Raw genomic sequence first — 18910 nt, 5'->3', positions numbered from 1 at the left:
CCTCTAAAGTTTAGTTGGCATGAAAAGAAAATACTCAAGTGAAGTACCTCAAATTTGTACAGTACAGTACAATAAAAATCCTCAGTCATACTCTACCACTGTTGGTGTGTAATTATTCAACATAATTAATAAGTTATGTTAATATTATTCAAGTTGCAACATGCAAATACTGATAAGCAACGCAACTGTAATGCAAACTCCTCACAGAATGCAACATGAAACATTAAGAGAGCTGTAACTTACTGAGGCATTTCATCTCTCCAGTCCATTCACCGTTGTTACAGGTTCTGTGAGGGTCACCCTGCATGGTGTAAAAATTCTGACAGACATATTCAATTCTTTCACCATGTCTGTACTCGAATCGAGAAGTTCCCTTGGTGTCTCCATCTTCAAGGGCTGGTGCTGTCCCACAACCCACTGGAGCTAAAAGAATGTTTGCAACAACAGAAGTGAACAGTTTAGTAGGTTTCCTGGGAATCAACATCACAGAAAACCCGTCATGGAAAAGAAAAAAGTGAAAGTACTGATTCAGCTTCTTTGAAAAGTTACAATGTCTTTATGTTTATCTCGTGACATTGTTTTGTCTCATCTTGTCATGCTTTGTTTTGTTCCATGTTTTATGCCATTTTTTAAATTACACCTTTAATGTTTTGTTACATCTTTCACATTGTTTTTCATCTTGTAACATTGTTTTGTCTTGTTTCATGTTTTTTGTCTTGTTACGTCTTAAACATCTTGTTGCATCTTTCACGTTGTTTATTTTCTTGTTGCATCTTTATCATTTTGTCAGGTCCTTAACGTTTTTTTTTTTGTCTCATTACATCTTTTTGTTGTGTTATGTCCTTTACACCAATGTTCATCTTGTCAGGTCACTTTTGTCAATTTTTCCCTTTTCACTGTTATTCATCTTTTTACTTTTTTTTTTTTTTTTTTTTAGATCTTTTACGTTTTTTTCTTATTACACATTTAAATCCTTTTTGCGTCTTTTATATATTTTTCTTCTTCTTTTTTTCTTTCTTCATCTAGTAAAGACTTTTTCAAATTGTTATGTCCTTTACATAATTTTTTTCTTCTTGCATAATTTTGGTCTTGTTTTCCTTTGTTTCAGCGTTCAGCGCACAAATGGGCCAATGAAAACTGAAAAACAAAACAAAATAGTGCAGCTGCAAACATTTGGAGTAAGGATGATTATTGATTAATCATTAACCAATTAATTGCCATTAATGAAAATGAAATGTGCTCTGTATCTTATAAATTATTAATGGTTAATCAGTTGTTAGTGTTTTCAACTATTGGTTCAGGAAAACGCACAAAATTTACAACCCTAGTTTTAGAGAGGTGACTGTGACATAAACAGTTAGAAGTAACTAATACTCTGAGTAACTTTTGCGACAAATACTTTGTACTTTTACTGAAATATATTTCTAAGACCAGTACTTTTACTTGCAAATGAGTAATATTTTAGCAATGTAACAGAGTACAGATTTTAAGTACTCTTTCCACCACTAGTAGCTTTTCATTTGTTATGTCTTGTTATGTCATTTAAGCCATATTGTGTCTTGTTACACCCGTTACGTCTTGTTACATTCTTTTTGTCTTGCGACTTCTTGATCCATCTTTCACGTCATCTTGCTTCTTGTTACACCTTTCTAGCTTAACTGCAGTGTAATACAACAGCCTCTATGAAGGTTATAATATTCAGCCCTTGTTCAGACCCCTTTTGGAGAGGTGTGCAAACATCTGACGGTTCATGGATCACGTTTTCTCTCCATTTTCTTAGATAAGTAGCAGAGGGACACAGACAAACTTGATTTACCTCCACATGTTGGGAAAGGATCACGCCACTGTCCACCTGCTGAACATTCAATTGTGTCTTTCCCTTGAAGATACAGCCAACTGGAGCGGCAAGCCAGCCTGAGGCTTTGTCCAACTTTTAGTTGATTGTTTGGTACATGGTTGATGATGCGTAGGCCTGGTAGTTCACGTGGGACTCGGCATATGTCTGTTTGGAATAAGACAATTCTGTATTATACAGAGGTTTGTACAGTATAAACAGTATATGATGTAAATATAAACTTCCAAATCTCTTTAACAAAGTAGAAGAAAATATTGGGATATTACCTACTAAAGTTTCAATCAAGACATTTCTTTTTTTTAATCAGCAGGATGAAATCCTCCAAATGTGTTTTAGACCCTGTCCCAACCAAGCTGTTTAAATCCTGCTTCCAGAGCCTTAACAAATCTAAAAGACCCTTTTCTAATTTACCTTTCTTTGGCAAACTTTTAGAGGAAATAGCTTTTAATCATTAACAGGTTTTTAGAAAACGTCCAATCTGCAGCATTAGATACAAGCGACCACGATATTTTAACTGATAAATGAGTGAGAGTTTCTGATGGTGAACTCGCCTGGTGTCAGTCTTATTTAACTGGTAGACAGACGTTTGGTGATATTCTGAATACAGTTACCGTCTTTAAGAATAGATTACTTGAAGGGATTATTTTGTTTTTTTCATTCATGTCAGAAAAGCATTTCACACAAACAGATTTTAAAAAAATGTGCAACAGTTTGTGTGTGCACAGGACACCTGCCACACACCACATGAGAGGAGACACACAGCCAGGAAAGGGGAACAAAACATGATAAAGTTCCCTGTAAAGTGTCCTTCTAGAGGACAAAATCTTATAAAGTTCTCTTCAAAGTTCCCTTCTTGAGGAAAACAAGTGATAAAATTATTGTTGAAAATACATACACATGTTGAATATTTTCTAAATGACAAATAAAGGACGAGTTAAAAGGCTGACTTATTGTCTTTTTTCCTCTTATTAGAACAACAATAAAGGGCATTTTAGCCTACTTCATAAATGCGACAAAACAAGCGCACTTAGGCAGAATTCACTGTTTTATCCTCTCATCTCATCAGTGAAACAATATACATGTTTTAAATGCTTCATAAAAGGTGTACTAATGAAAATCTTAAATTTGCATAATTTCTTCTATAGTGCTTTATTTGTTTGGTGACCCAAATAAAATCTCCTGTGTGTACTCTAAAATATCTGGATTTTTTAAAAACTATTTTCTATGACTGAATCTTTTTACTCTGTACTATGAATTATATTCAGGTTTGCCTAAAGAGACAGGTAAAGTCAGAAATGCAAATAAAAAGAAGGGCAAAATAAAATTAAATGGGATACTCTCCAGTGAGGGTGAACATACCAACACAAGTTGGAAATTTTGAATCCCAGTTCCCAGAAGGTAAACACTGAATTTCTTCAGGTCCATCCAGTGAATATGGAGCTCTGCACTGAAGCTGTAGTTTCTGTCCAACCTTCACTTTTTCATTTGCTGGAAGTCCAGTAAGATGACTGTGTCTCTCGCCAGGTTCACAAGCGATCTCTAGAATAAAATAAAACACATATTATCACATGAAAAACTCAGAGGAACGCTGGACTGTGAGTTTATGTCACACAGGGGCCACGCTTATAATGTATGCAGTCATTTTAGCTCACTGTAACACTTAAAAAAATTGAATATTGTGTACAGATTTTTAAAATTGTAAAGGGTTTACCTTCACAAGTGGGAAATGGATTATCCCACTGTCCATTTTTACCACATATCAACATGGAACTGCCATTCAGACGTGTCCCAGGAACATCACAGCTGAATTGGATGAAGCGGTCAGGAAGTATGGCCTCATCGTTGTCTGGTAAACCTGTTACTGATAACTGTCTGTCTGCAGGCGGGGGGTCACACCTCAAAGCTGATTAGACACGACAGTCAGGTCAGTGAAGGAAAAAACAGCGACAATTTGATGATTAAATAAACCTTGAATATGTAGAAAGTTAAATTGAATAGATTTTTGTGTGGTGGATGGGTTGAAATTAACCTGACACGGCAGATAGTTTGTTACACATGTTGGAAGTCGTCCTTAGAAACGGTTTGGAAAAGGGCAGGCACTTAAAAAAATATACTTGGCAGATGATCGGATGAGCCATCTGTCTATTGGGTCTAACACGAGCTTACTTCAACCAGTCAGGTCAAACTCTCGCCAAAGCCAACGAGTCGTTTCCATGGACGCTTCATGCTGTCACCACACCTAAAACCACGCCCTTCGCTGCCAGTAGTCCCTCCGAGGACGATGACCAGCTGCACCACTTTTGGTGCGGACAACTTGAAGTCTGGCAAGATGGATTCTCATGTGATGTCATGATCCCATGAATCCAGCTGCCTCGCAGGGGAAGGTTAAAACACCACAGCACTGATTATCCTCCGTTGCTGTTGGGACAGCGTACTTGACGGCCAAAATATTTCCATTTTAAAATGAGAAAAATGAAATCGGGAAACTGACTGTTTACGACTCACATTTAGAAATGGGGAAACAAAGCATGGAAAAAGACACGATTCTTGTTCTTTTTGTTTTGATAATGAAAAAATTAAAATGGAAAAGGAAGGACAAACCCTCTCCCGTTTTTTGTTTTGAAAGTGTACTTGGCAGCTGATGGATTTCTGTTTTAAAATGAGAAAAACTAAATCAGGAAACGGGCTGTTTACCAATTCACATTTAGAAATAGAAAAAAAGGGAAAAAAAAAAGAAAACAACACGATGCTCGTGTTTTTGTTTTAATAATAAAAAATGAAAAAGGAAAAGGACACCTTTCCCGTTATATGCTTTTAAAGCGTGCTTGGCACTTGGCAGCTGACATATTTTCATTTCAAAATAAAAAAAACAAAACCCAAAACTATAAAAAACTAAATCGTGAAAGAAGCTGTTTACTACGGAGCCCCCTGAGGGTCACGGCACGACTTTTTTTGTTTTGCATTCCCTCACAATACATTTGTGTTTTTTCACAACATATTTTTTGTTACCTCACAAAATGTTTTGTGTTCCCTCGCAAAACTTATTTGTTCTGAGCCATGTGTCTGTTTCCATTCAGTTCCTCCCAGAGCAACACCCCAGTATGGATCAGCTGATTGAGGCATTTTACTTTGAAGTACTGGGCATAAAGTATGCTGATACAGTACTACTGCTCCGTTAACAGGCATAGTTATAGAGAAAGTAAACTTTATCCAAGACTGTGTTATCTGTTACTGAAATTATGCATTTGTTCTCTCCTCCTCTGGTACGATGCTGTAACATTTTCCGTCTGGCAATGCAAGTAACAAGCAAATTTGTTTCCAGGTGCAGCTATAAAGTTGATAGTAACAACACTGTAGCAACTTCTGTCCGTTACTAAGACTTACGATCACAAACTGGCACGCGACTGGTCCATCCGTCCAGCCTACATATCCTGGTGTCTTCCTTACTCACCATGTGATACCTGCAATGAACAGTTATAGAAATGTTGCAGAGAAACATAAGTTATATAGTTATATAAACACTTTACAGAGTTTTCAGAAGTTCTGGTGGTTTTTCAAATTCCTGACCTCAACCTTTAAGTGGTGCATCAGGTGACTGACAATATACTACAAACTAAACATAATTTAACATAGCTTTTATCATATAATTAGGGCTGCAACTGACAATTATTTCCATTGTCGATTCATCTGTTGATCATTTTCTTGATTAATCGATTAATTAATCTTGTCACAATCTTTTCACTGTAAATATTTTTCAACCTGTTTTTCAAGTTGTATCTGTAGCGATTATTTTCATTATCGATCAAGCTGTTAATCACTTTCTCCTTGAGTCAATTGGTTGTTCTGTCTATAAAATGGTGAGAAAGGATTGACCAGTGTTCTCCAAAGTCCAACCCTCAAACGTCTCGTTTTGTCCATATTCAGTTTACTGTCAGGGTGGAGTAAAGAAACCAGAAAATATTCACATTTAAGAAGCTGAAATCAGGGATTGTTGGCATTTTTTTAGTTAAAGTATTCAAACTGATTAATCAGTTATCAAAATAGCTGGTGATTTATTTCGTAATCAATTCAATAATTAATCGTTGCAGCTTCACATGTAAGGTATGTACATTACTAACACTTAAAAATGTTCTTAAATGTTCTTAGAGTGCCTATGTACTGCTTACAACAGCTTTTTATTTAACTATTATTTCTAGTTTCTGTGAATCATACCAAATCCACGTACCCTTCATTACAGTAGTATCTGATAGTTGCTCCAAAAGCAAAGCTGTCACCATTGATAAATTCATAATAGCCATGGGGAATATCATCAGGAAGTTGACAAGGCTTCACTGAAAAGAAAGGAACAAAAAAAGTTTTTTTTATTCATCAACCCAACATATTTTAGCCCAGTGTAGAACTTTGGTCTTTATTCTTCGTTGGATTTTAGTTACCAGCACTAGCAAACTGACAAAGATGTTTTTGTTGATAATAATATGTTGTGCAGAGGCCATATTATTGGTTCATGGCCTTGAAGAGGCAGATTAATGTCAAGTTACTGGGAATTATCATCAGAAACCTAACACAACATTTTTAAAAACTCTTTCAGTACCATAATCTGATTAATTGGGTGGTTAAAGGTGCCGTGAGCGACATCCATTACCACTAGAGGTCACAGTAGATCACCAGCATCTTAGACTAAAACGCTTTGTTTACTCAATAAAGTTGGAGAAAAACAAAAGAGAACATGGCACACCCTGCTGGAAAACAACACCATAGGTAATAAGATGAAAACAACGCAAAGAGACGAAACAAAATGAAAACGATTCAAGATGAAAACGACATAAAATACCTAACATGACAAAAACAACATAAAAAGGTATAACAAAGCAAAAAAAACCACATAAAGGATGTAAAAAGACAAAAAATTACAGAAGAAAATGAAAAAGGTATTAAAGTATATACTAAAGTACTATAGTATAGTAAAGTAAAGTATATAGTACTGCTATAGTAGTAGTATTAAAAACATGAGACTAAGACAATTCAAAATATGAGAAAACAAAAACCAAAAACATAACGGAAGTAAAAAGAAAAAATACATAAGACAAAAAAGACGGATAGATTAACTTGACTATTGAGAACGGGTGAGGTTCAGTTAGCTTTGCACAAATACAAGTCAGTAGAAATGTTCTTCAGAGGACAAATTTTTACTTTTATACATCTACTTTTTTTTTTTTTTTACCTTTTTTAAAAAAAAAAAATCTAAACTGAGTGAAGAATATTTTTTACTTTTGCTTCCTCTCTGTTCAAACTTTTTTAAAGTAACACATTTTTGTTCACTCTGTTTTTCCCCTAAGGAAAAATTAAATTTATAAATTTATAATAATTTATAATTGGAAAATATCATGAATTTCTGCTTACAAAAGGTTCACTGCAAGTTGCAACAAAAAAAAAAAAAAGCCGTTTTACTCACGGGAGCATTTTCCCTCGTGGAGAGGCTGCCAGCCAACGTTTGAACAGACATATCTGGTGGTTGGAAATGATACGTAACCCACGTCACAAGTGTAACGTATCACATCTCCCATTTCATACACGTCTTTCTGGGTCTCCTCTGACACGAAGGCATGATCAACAACTGGCGGCGGTGAACAAGTTCCTAGCAACATGGTGGGGAAAAAATAGAGGAAATTGGACATCTTCAGTCATCTCAACCAACTTCTGAGCATCTTCTGAGCAACTGTGTGACACAGATGCCAGATTACAGTCATATCAAAACGTATGAATCAATTTTGAGCTTATACCTTACATACTAAATCTACAATCCCATACACAATACCACAAATCAAAACATGTAATTAACACTGAAATCTCTGAATATTTCTTGTCTTTGCTTCCCCTCTCCCTTTGAATTAACGTTTTTCAGAAAGAAAGCATTTTAAAAAGGTCTGTCTTACTATCCTGTGATGAAGCGGCTCGCGCGTCCCCCCACAGCTGGAGAAACAAAAGGATTAAAGACAATCGCATTTCGACAAGCAGCTGTGCAGCGTCAAACCGTCGGACTGAGTCGAACTGCTTTGACAAACTCTGTTTTCTCCCCCTATATGTTTGTCCCCAGCTGCAGCCCTCAGGGAGTGCCAAGGGTCACAACATGGACCGCCCAGTGGGGTTGTACAACGCTGTATGAACACAACATGACACACAGGCATTATGGGAAGCTCTAGAGAGTTTACATATGGTATTTTTCTTTGGAATTCTATAACTTAAGCCATAAAATGCTGCAAGAAAGTTGGCTTTTCAATCAAAAAATAACGTCCTGCATTCACTGATACATTCTTGAATGTCCACTCCACTAAGGCTGTCTTGACGTAACTTAATTTAGGACAGATGTCAGGAGACATTTATGATAAATCACATCAAATTTGGTCTCTATTTGACAGGATGGCACGGGGAAGTTTTAGCAAAAACATACAGAAATACAACAAATAATATAATACAGAGCAGCATTAACGTAAATATAAATTAAATGCAGATCACGTCCATTTTTTTTTACTATTTTGAACCAACTTTACAAAAAACAAACTGGTTAATATGTTTCTGAGTGTGTTAGTGATTAAACCGTTTCTGCCCAGTATTGATTGTTCAATGTGGCATGAAAAGAGTTGATACTAAAGTATAAAGTCCACTGTAAAAATCATTCAGTGGAAACATCAGTCAGTGGAGCAGTTATGATTAAATTGTACTGACAGTGCTAAAACAGCAACGTGTTTATTTGCACTGCAGTGATTCAAGCTTGAAAGTTCATCAAATGAGCAAAGCTGCTGATGAAATTTCAGAATTCGGTTCCTGCAAAAGAAGAGTCACTGTCCCTTGTGTTTCTCAATTCGAGGTCACTGGGCCTGATGCAAGAACCACTCGCACAAACAGATTCGCTCTGCGGCGGTTTGATTCAGGAGAACTAGTTGCATTCTTTTCTTGTACATTTTCTTTTCAGATTCAAACACCAGAGCCATTTTCATACTGAAATATTTCTTCTTTATTTCAGTGACACTCCTGCCATTATTTATCGGGTCTTTTCAGATTTTCCTGCATGGATCTCTTGAAGAAAAACAGAAAAGGCCCCCGCACACTGTCTCGCTTTCTGTTAATTTATTAGATATCCAACAACGACGTTTCGGTCTGGACGACCTTCATTAGGTATACTAGCAGCATACAAACATTTCTACCCATACATAAAGACAAAAATTGCCTCCATTTACAAACATCCAATCAGAGGACTGCTGAGATTGATCAACACCTGAAATGTATTCAGGTGTTATCAGCCCAGCATTAGGGCCGGAAACTCATCGAATTGGATAACGCCCACAGAGATCACAATAATCTTTTTTTTTCACACATAAAAAATACATATATATATACAGGTCAATCAAGCCTAACAATATTATTTTGTGCGTCATACTACAAAGTGTGTCGATCTCTGAAAGCAGCACTCCAACTCACTCCCAGAGCCATTTCCTCTTAATTCTACTTACGCCGAACCAATAGAAATCCCTACCAAAGGCACAACCATTTTACATCCTATCTGTTTATGCTCAAATGGCTGAGGTCAGTTTATGGGAATTTCACATTGTCCAACCCCTTTGGCTAGTCTAAATGTATATAAATCTGATTCTAGTTTAACTAATATTGCTGTCAAAGCTGGAGAAACTGTGCCACTTAAGACATTTCTAAAAGCTCCTGCACATAAGAGCAAACCATCTATTGGTAATTTTTATATTAGAGCATTACTCCCAGTAACTCTACATCAACATTCAGAGTACGGCCACATTCATAAATAAGAAATGGTGCAGTTTTCTAACCTCGAATCATATCATTGGTGCATTTCTTTAGGTGAAAAATGTGGTGATTGGTTTATTCCCTTGGTATGGCATCAAATTCTTGGCTGACCACACTGATAATATTACTTGATCAAAAAAAAAAAAAATCTAAGGGGACTTTCTTTTACGTTGCCTTCATTCACAACTTTCCTTTACTCAGTCTCTCTCCTCCTATTCCCTCTAAACAGCTTTTGTGGGTTTGTGGGCGTTCACCTTCCTCTTTACTGTCCAATCGGATTTTGCCACCGTCGCGGTAGCCAATCAGTTTGCTGCTGCCAAACTCTCGCCTGTGTCTTTGCTCCATCAGTTGTCATTCAGTCAATCGCGTGACCCTCCTCCACCCCTCTCTCCTCCAGTCATTGGACCCAGGTAGCCAGAAGATGTTCACCTCGATCCTCTCTGACGCCTCTCCTCCAGTCTTCAGGTCCAGGCAGCAGGAGTCCAGAACCACTTCACCTCATCTGTCTCTGCTTTGCACCTCACCACCACCACCACCACCAGTGTCTAGACCCCGGGGGGGTTCTCTTCACTACAGCTTCATCACCCCCATTTATATATGTGCTTATTGTTTCACCTCAAGGGGGTCTAACCGCCAAAGACTTTTCATGTTTCGTATCTCATGCACGTGCCAATAAACCATTTTCTTTTACTCTTAGTCTCTCCTGATTGAATTGACTTTGGAGTGACTGTTCCTTTAAATCTGAACGTAACCACACTATCCAGACAGTAGACAGAATATTTTCTGCCAAGATGAAACCTAATTTTGCAATTTTCAATTTTTAAACTTTGTCTGGACTCTTTAAATGAAACTGTTTGTGTATGAACTGATTGTTTTTGCAGTTTTAACAAACCTTTGCACAAAAAACCCCTCACAATAACTTTCTTTACTCTTCATAAACTGTAGTCTCTCATTAAAATAAAAACACCAAATGATGCCTTTGTCATTTTCTTCTCTTTTATTCAACATGCCAAGGCTTCATAATTTCAGATCACATTATTGCACAAATAGCTGATCAATCATTCCATGTTCCAACAATTAGAAGTATCATGTATGTTATCAGTATGAATAATGCACACAACAATGCAAATCAAAGCTTTGTGTTCTGACCAGACAACTGGTACAAAAAGATCACAGAAAAGTTTTTTCTGTTGAGACTCCTTTAGACCGCAAACAAAAAAAGTATCACTGTTCTTCAGCTTGTGAAGCTTTGGGAGCTGCGGGATCCTGTACAGCTTCGGGATCTGCGGGATCCGGTACAGCTTCGGGATCTGCGGGATCCTGTACAGCTTTGGGCGCTGCGGGATCCGGTACAGCTTCGGGATCTGCGGGATCCGGTACAGCTTCGGGATCTGCGGGATCCTGTACAGCTTTGGGCGCTGCAGGATCTGGTACAGCTTTGGGCGCTGCGGGATCCGGTACAGCTTCGGGATCTGCGGGATCCGGTACAGCTTCGGGAGCTGAGGGATCTGGTGGAGGTGCAGGAGCTGTGGTCAGTATCACATGTCAACATGCATTAGGTATAAATCATGCATTGTTGGAATGATGTAAACACAATAAATTCAGTTTTGCTCTTTCATTTTGTTGAATAACTTCAAAAAAGTCCTTGTTCTGTGCAAAACTGTCTTTTGAAATTCAGCCAATCCTAATATGAAGCAGTCACAGTCAGCTGTGACTGGTGCAGGTAGTTCTTTCACTGCATCGAGGGTTCAGAAAATCTTGATAAAAAGACTTTTAAGTAACCGAGCTAACCAACTATGAGATGAATCGTGACCATGAAAATTTATTATTAAATTATATTCACTGCAGTATAACAACATCATCAGTATGACTCGTGTTAGCTACCAAACTAGCCTGCCTGCTAGCTGAATTACCCGTTCACGTGGACGGTAAACATTTCCATGGTAACAGTGAGCTCCACCAATCAGAGATGTCACTGCTAGATTTTAGGATTGTGGGTATTGTAGTGCTTGTCCAGGACATTGTGAATAAAACAAGTTTTTCTTATAAGAAGGTATATCATACAGATCTGTGGCCTTTGCAGGAGCATATACCATCGTTTCACAACCTCACAGCTCCTGGTCAGTCTGCCTTGGATGGTTACGTTAATCTAAACCCTATATTCAGAATGTGAATGTGATTTTCACTTCCAGATCCTCAGTGTTATTACATATTACGTATGTCTTCATCTATATATCACCTACACATCAGCATCCAGCCCAACAATGACATATAGATATAGATATTTTTGTGTATTTTTATACAAGTGTTACATCCATGAACTGCTTTAGCTGCATGGTGGGTGAGCCTAACACTTTTCTTTTTTATTAGATAAATGTTAATCTTTACAAACCGCCTACAATTGTATTAGAAAAATGATCGAGTAAATTCATTGAAGTGATAGCGAATGATTAAAATTTTAATATTCTCAATTAAAACCATTCGATTTTCAGGCACAAAATAATGACAAATCAGGTTCAAAGCTCAATGTGACCATTTTTTAAAAATATAATTTGTTTGAGTTTCTAAAACTCAAGTATTCAAGTTTATCCAAAGAAGAAAAGTAAATTATCCCTACTGAAGATTATACATCAGCAAAACTTTTTTTTAAGGTTATTTCTGTTTTGAGTTGTCTGAACCATCTGCCCGTTTTACAGGAAACACGTAACCAATAGGCACTCGGCCGGCCCAACCATGGAAACTTGTAGTATGAAATTCCCTTGCTGTGTTTTTCTAAATAATATTTCTGCTGGAAATTAGCCTACTTAGGATGATGGTTAGTTTGTTAGGCTAACTCAGACTGTTAAAGCTTAATTAGCTTTGGGTGAATTTTATAATGCAATTATACACATAACAAGGACTGTAGATTTTGTCGCCATATTTTTTTTTACAGTGTAGTGACACAACATAGTTATATATTTGTGGCCAGAATGAAGACGAGGAATGATTACACTGACCTTTAATTCTGCCAATCTACATACTGTTTGCAACTACTGTATTAAGATAGACTTCTAAATATTTCTTCAGTTATCAGTTATGTCTGCTTTCACTGACACTATTCCTTACCTTCACATTTCACTGATTTACTCCACTCTCCATTCTTGCATGTTGCAGTGCCGCTTTCCTGAGATGTCTTACATTCATAACGTATTTCCTGCCCATTTCTATATCTATCTATACGTCTGTAGTGTGCATAGATTTCCAATGTCTCATCTTCGAGCTTGTCACAGACTCCTGAAAACACAAAAAATATGTTGTTATCCAATAGAATAGAAATTAAGATGTATACAGTGGAAACTGCTTGCAGTGATCACGTCTGTCCATATACATATATATACATACATATACATATGTTTTTTTCTCATTATTTCTCATGCAGATTAGCATCTCATCATTTGTATTACATGAATACAAGAAATGAAATGGACAAATTTTACTGCCATTTTACTGACTGTGCTTCGTCAGCCTTCAGCCACCTCCCCGTTCACTTTCAATGGGCCTCATGCAAAAACTTTTTCATGTTCTTATCTTAAATTTGTCTTGCGTCAGCAGTGGAATTAAAAGACCTGCTAAAGCAAAGAAACGAGAAAAGCGACTGCTGTTAGTGCTGTTTTACCGGAGGGTCGGACTGTTGCTGAAATAAAGAAGAAATGTCTCGATATGAAAATGACCTCAGAGGAAAAAAAAAAAAGACTCGCCACAGCCACGGTAAGGGGCGATCGATGACTGCAGCGAGAGGAGAGGGTTAAAGGGAAGTTTTCATCACGGAGACAGAGGACAGAATAAGTGAGGATGTTCACCTGGACAGAGACTTCAGAAACCTGCCTGACTAAATAAACAGATCGATTGAACGATGATAGGCTTTGATATCAGCAGACTGACTGCACATGACTCTACGACAGGTCTCCAACACTGAAATTGTTTTCATATCTGAAAGAAAATTCAAAATATGACAGAATTGGTGAATGCGACTAGTTCTCTTAAATCAGTCGTACACACCACTTAAAAACAAATCTGTTTGTACGAGTGGTTCTTGCATGAGGCCCAGTGTTTTTGTTCTTGTTAAATTGCTCAAACCAGCCTATGTAAACATTGAAATTGTTGTTTTCCAGGCTTGCTGATTGATTACGTAACTTTGGACTAAACCAGACACATAAAAAAATTCAGTCCAGAGGCATTAGTAACACTTTTAGTGCTGCAACTAATGAATATTTTCATTTAAATTAATCCTGTCACAACTGTGTCAGTTGAAAAATAGGTCCAATGTACCTGTGCATGTGTCCCTTATGTTAGAATTTATTTTTTCAGGTCTTTCCTGTCATGAATATTTACATTATCGATGAAAAAACGTTGATCAGTGTTTCGAAAAGCGCAAGAAGACGTCCTAAAATGCCTTGTTTTGTCCTCAACCCAAAGATATTCAGTTTACTGTCATACAGGAGGAAAGAAGCCAGAAAATATTCACATTTAAGAGGCTGAAGATATTTTTTTTCTTGAAAAATGACTCAAACTGATTGACTATCAAAATAGTTGGTGATTCATTTAAGAATACGTTAATAATCAATTAATCGTTACAGCTCTACACTTTATATTAAGGTGCTTGTAACAAGGAACTTACAAGATTGTTATTAACATTAATATGTGTTAATAAGACTATATAAGTGTTATAATAGCATAATAACCATTCTTATTGTTAGATTCTAATACATTTATGAGCATTTATAAGAAACCTTTCAAATGTTTATAGAAACATTTCATTGGTGAGTTTAATAAGAATGTTAATAAAAAGTTCTTTTTTTTAACAATCACGTTGCATTTATTGAGTCTTTAAATCATATAATTCACTGTTTAGCCTTTGCTAAGCTTTTGTTTTTGCTTTATGCATACTTCATTGTGCATGTATTAGCAGTTATTAGCAGAGGAACAAAAAACTTAAAACAGTAATTAAAACATTGGTCACTATTACTAAGTCCATAATAAAGGATTAATTAACCTTAATAAGCGCTGTCCACAATTAAGAGCCAGTGCCCCCAAAATGCATATTTAACTGTTATCAAGTGCATAATGAAGACTTAATTAACCTTAGTAAGCAGTGTTATTATTCTAGTGTACTAATTCTTCTAACGCTTAGTCTTATTAACGTGTATTAATGTTAATAAACATCTTATAAGAGTATCATTACCTGTTAACTGATGCTTATTAGACACACCTTAATATAAAGTTTTACCAGCATTTATTAGTTTCTGATCTGGAAAAAAACCCTGTAAAATTACCCACAAACTGTATCTTTGAACTGTCTCTTTAACTGCATCTCACACATGTGGGTTAGTCTCTGTGATCTCCTTTTGATAAATAATGTAATAACTAAAACACCAGATGTTTTCCAGAGATGATTTTTGTAATTGTAGCGAGTTCTCATCACGCCAATGTTTGTTCAAGTGTTATTTTTTCTCATCAGTTTGGTTTTAATTGCATATTTGATGATATAAAGAGGTGGTTTCATGCTGAACTCTGCGGTGCTCGTGACAGTCTTTGTCTCGTCTCAGCTCGACACTAATTTGAGCCCAACTGAAGATCTTAAAATGTTATTTATTTTTTTGTCTCACTGCACTGATCTCAGCATCAGCACTTTTGCGACTTCCCAGATACGTTCCACCCACATGTGAGTACCTTTACGTCTTTGTTTAAACACAACACAAAACGAGCCTTTGCCTTGAATCATTGCACATATCATGAATTGATACATCACAAAACATAATATCGCATTACTCAAGTGTAAAGATTAATCAATGAATTATTTATTAACAACTATTTTACTAATTGATTAATCAATTTGAGTAATTTATTAAGAAAAGTCCAAATTCTTTAATTCCAGCTTCTTAAATGTGAATATTTTCTGGTTTCCTCTTTGACAGTGAGCTGGATATCTTTGGGTTGTGGACAAAAACAAGACTTTTGACTTCTGACATGATCTTTGAGAAAGGTTTGAGAAACACTGATTGACGTTTTTCACCATTTTCTGACATTTTAAAACAAACAACTACCGATCAATAAAATAATCGACCGATTAATCGATGGCGAAAATTATCGTTAGTTGCAGCTCTAGTTCCCTTTACCCTTGCTGAAATGCAGTATGACATGACACATAACCAGCCACTAAACTCAAAACTGGCAAACTTAAATACATTTTTTTAAGCCTTCATAATGGCACATAATGAAAAGTCAGCAGGCTACATAACTTATGAAAAATAGAATCTTCCTAAAGGTTTCTGTGCAACATTCTGTGTGTGAAATCCTTTTGGATATACGTACGTGAACATTTTATGTTTCTGTTTTGCCAGTTCCCGTTCATGCAGTAAAGTGGTTCGTCTCTCTCAAGCATATAATTATCACGGCACTTATAAGTAACATGAAAGCCATGTCTGTATTCGTTCTGATGTGAAGTCTCAATAACTGCATTCTCAACTACAGGTGGAGGTTTGCAGTTTCCAGGATAAGCTGCAAGAGATGAAAACACACACTGTCAGGTCACATGCAGTGATCTTTTTTTTTTTTTTTTCATTTACAATAAGACTGAATGACTCACATTCACAGATGGTTTCTAGTGATGTTCTTCCTGAAGTCCAGCTTCCCTGCTGACAAGTCAAGTAACCAGTCCGGGGCCGGTATCCTTCGTTACATTCAATCGGGACGTAGCCACGGTTTTCATAAGGTCTAGTTTGTTGATGTGACATTGCGCCATTAGGAATCACAGGGATTTGTCCACATTGCTGCTCCCCTAAAGTGAAAAGATGACAATAAAGTTTATATTTTGTTCCAATTTGTTAGGAAATATTAAAAAATTCTAAAACCCTCATTTATTTTTTGAACATAATGAAAAAAAATTATGAACAGCTTGCAGTTGTTTCAAGCTGATGTTCTACAGTACACTGACAAGCCATCATGGTCAGTTTTCTTCATGCTGTGTACAAGCAGACCTGTGAGACATTTAAAGATAAATTAATTACCGATGCAGTCTTCAAGTCCAACCCACTGACGGTTCTCACATTTGGCTTTACCCCACCAGCCTTTGGTGAATCGCTTAAAACCTTTATTACAGGCGAAGTGCACTGTGTTCGGGTCAGCAGATGAGAAATCTACAAATCCGTTGTTGACACTAGGTTTTGGACATGCTGTCGATGAAAAGCAAAGAAAGAAATTACACTCAGGGATGCAAACACATGTATGGTAAAAGACGAGGGAGCTATTCAAAGTCAAGGGAAAGAAGTGCAAACTCATATAACCATAGGATGAAGGCCTGTGCTATATGCTTAAAGCTACTGCAGGGAGCTTTTGTACTGATTTTGGAGGCCCTTGTCGACAAAAGCGGTAGTGTTTCTTCCACCATAACCGCGAAATATAACTTCCCTCTTCCTTTAAACTGTAATTTTGCCAGGGAAAATAGAAACATGGGCTTGTTTCATCTAATTTCATGGAGAATCTTCCCCAATCTTCTCATGGACGATCTCGTTTGCTTATGTAGGTCATATAGAGGCATCATATTAAATTAGTTAACAGCTCGTTGTAACAGCTTTAAATAAACAGAAATATATTTGGACCAGTAAGAGACAGACAGATAAGTCAGACACAGTTGATTAAGGGTGTAAGAAAATGCTGATACACCTGAGTGGGGCTGGAACTAACAATTTTTTTCATTTCATTTTCTCGATTAATTGATTAATTAATCCTGTCACCAATAAAAAAAGGTCCAAACATGTGGAGCGCTCGGACGTACATCATGTTTGGACGTGTTTTTCCGGTCGTTTCTGTAACGATTATTTTCATTGTTGATCAATCTCATTTTCTCTGTTAATCGATTTGGTTTGGTCCATAAAATGATGAAAAATATTCATCAGTGTTTCCCCAAAGTCACACATGATGTACTTAAATGTTTTGATTTGTCCACAACTCAAATATATTCAGTTCATTGTCAGAGAGGAGCGAAAAAACAAAAAAACACCAGAAAATATTCACATTTAATTTTTTCTTATAATAAATACTCAGACCGATTAATCAATCAGCAAAATAGTTGGTGATTAATTTAATAATTGATTAACCACACAATATAAATATATAAATATCATGATACACACAAAGATTGATGGCAGTGGCTCATTTTGTGCTGTGTTTAAATCTCTGACCTCTAGATAGCAGTGTTGTTACCTGTTTTAACTGCTCTGAATGCATAAAAAGTCAACTTTTTCAACTCAAATTATTAAATATTTTAGGCATTTTATCTTTTATGATGGTGTGTTCTTTATACTATGACAGTTTTCCTGACCTTTCACTAAAAAATAGCAGCATATCACCTTGCTTACAGTATTTTAGTGCAGTATATTGAGCCATAACCTCTGTATCATGATATGTGTTTGAGTTCTTTATTCCTCTCTGACAGTAAAAGGAATATCTTTGAGCTGTAGACAGATGAGACATTTGGACTTTGGAAAACAATGATCAATACTGTTTTTACCATTTTATGGACCAAACAACTAATTGATAAATGGAGAAAACAATAGAATGATAGTGAAAATGATCACTACAGAAATGACTTGAAAATGAGTCCAAACATTTGGAGCACACAAAACGTTTCACTGACAATGTATCAATCGACAACATTGTGACAGGATTGATTAATTGATTAATCGAGAGAATGATTGATCAAGAATCAGTAAGTGGTGGTTGTTCCTGCTTCCATTCACAACACAGTCCCTGTGATGCCACTAAGTCTTGAGGTGGAAAATTGCCAGTGCATATTTCCCGGACAAGTTTCTGGCTCTTGTTCATACATGACCCCCCCCCCTTCCAGGGAAAATGCTGGAACATTTCTGGGAAAGGCTGAATGTGTGAACGTGAAAGTAATTCACACTCATCTTGGCTTGTCTAGGTACCTCCATTTGTCTCATCTCATATCCAAAATGAGCTCATCAATACGGAACACACACTTTTACATTTAAAATACAAGTAAATGTACATTTAAAATATCAGTTAGAACTTTGTATGGTCATGCTTCAGTTTCCAGGTTCCATAGGTTCATGGTAAATAGGTGGTAATAACCAAGTAATACATTTCTTAGGAATTACCCAAATATTTCATGGGTAAGTGTGTAATAATTAGCAAGTATCATTTTATGTAGTTGGTGGTAATTATAAAGCAACTTTCTCTGAA

At 36.5% G+C, this 18910-nt stretch overlaps 1 protein-coding gene across 1 annotated transcript in view; it reads right to left on the bottom strand.

The window, feature by feature from the left end:
- The window catches only part of LOC146324288 (complement factor H-like), a 51351-nt gene that overhangs the window by 19609 nt on the left and 12832 nt on the right, over window positions 1-18910 (bottom strand). Inside the window, exons 11-24 of the mRNA XM_084723507.1 lie at window positions 16711-16878; window positions 16293-16484; window positions 16019-16204; window positions 15823-15827; window positions 10940-11175; window positions 10817-10823; window positions 7789-7957; window positions 7308-7490; window positions 6081-6186; window positions 5240-5316; window positions 3567-3758; window positions 3215-3394; window positions 1817-2002; window positions 244-423 (exon numbers count right to left, since the gene is read on the bottom strand). Coding sequence (XP_084579633.1) covers window positions 244-423; window positions 1817-2002; window positions 3215-3394; window positions 3567-3758; window positions 5240-5316; window positions 6081-6186; window positions 7308-7490; window positions 7789-7957; window positions 10817-10823; window positions 10940-11175; window positions 15823-15827; window positions 16019-16204; window positions 16293-16484; window positions 16711-16878 — 2067 coding nt within the window. The remainder of the gene's footprint in view (window positions 1-243; window positions 424-1816; window positions 2003-3214; window positions 3395-3566; window positions 3759-5239; window positions 5317-6080; window positions 6187-7307; window positions 7491-7788; window positions 7958-10816; window positions 10824-10939; window positions 11176-15822; window positions 15828-16018; window positions 16205-16292; window positions 16485-16710; window positions 16879-18910) is intronic.

Source organism: Lutjanus erythropterus, chromosome 7 (assembly GCF_056507025.1).
Source record: "Lutjanus erythropterus isolate fLutEry1 chromosome 7, fLutEry1.hap2, whole genome shotgun sequence".
In the NCBI taxonomy this organism is placed as follows: domain Eukaryota; kingdom Metazoa; phylum Chordata; class Actinopteri; order Lutjaniformes; family Lutjanidae; genus Lutjanus; species Lutjanus erythropterus.
This window is presented reverse-complemented; position numbering and strand designations above follow the sequence as displayed.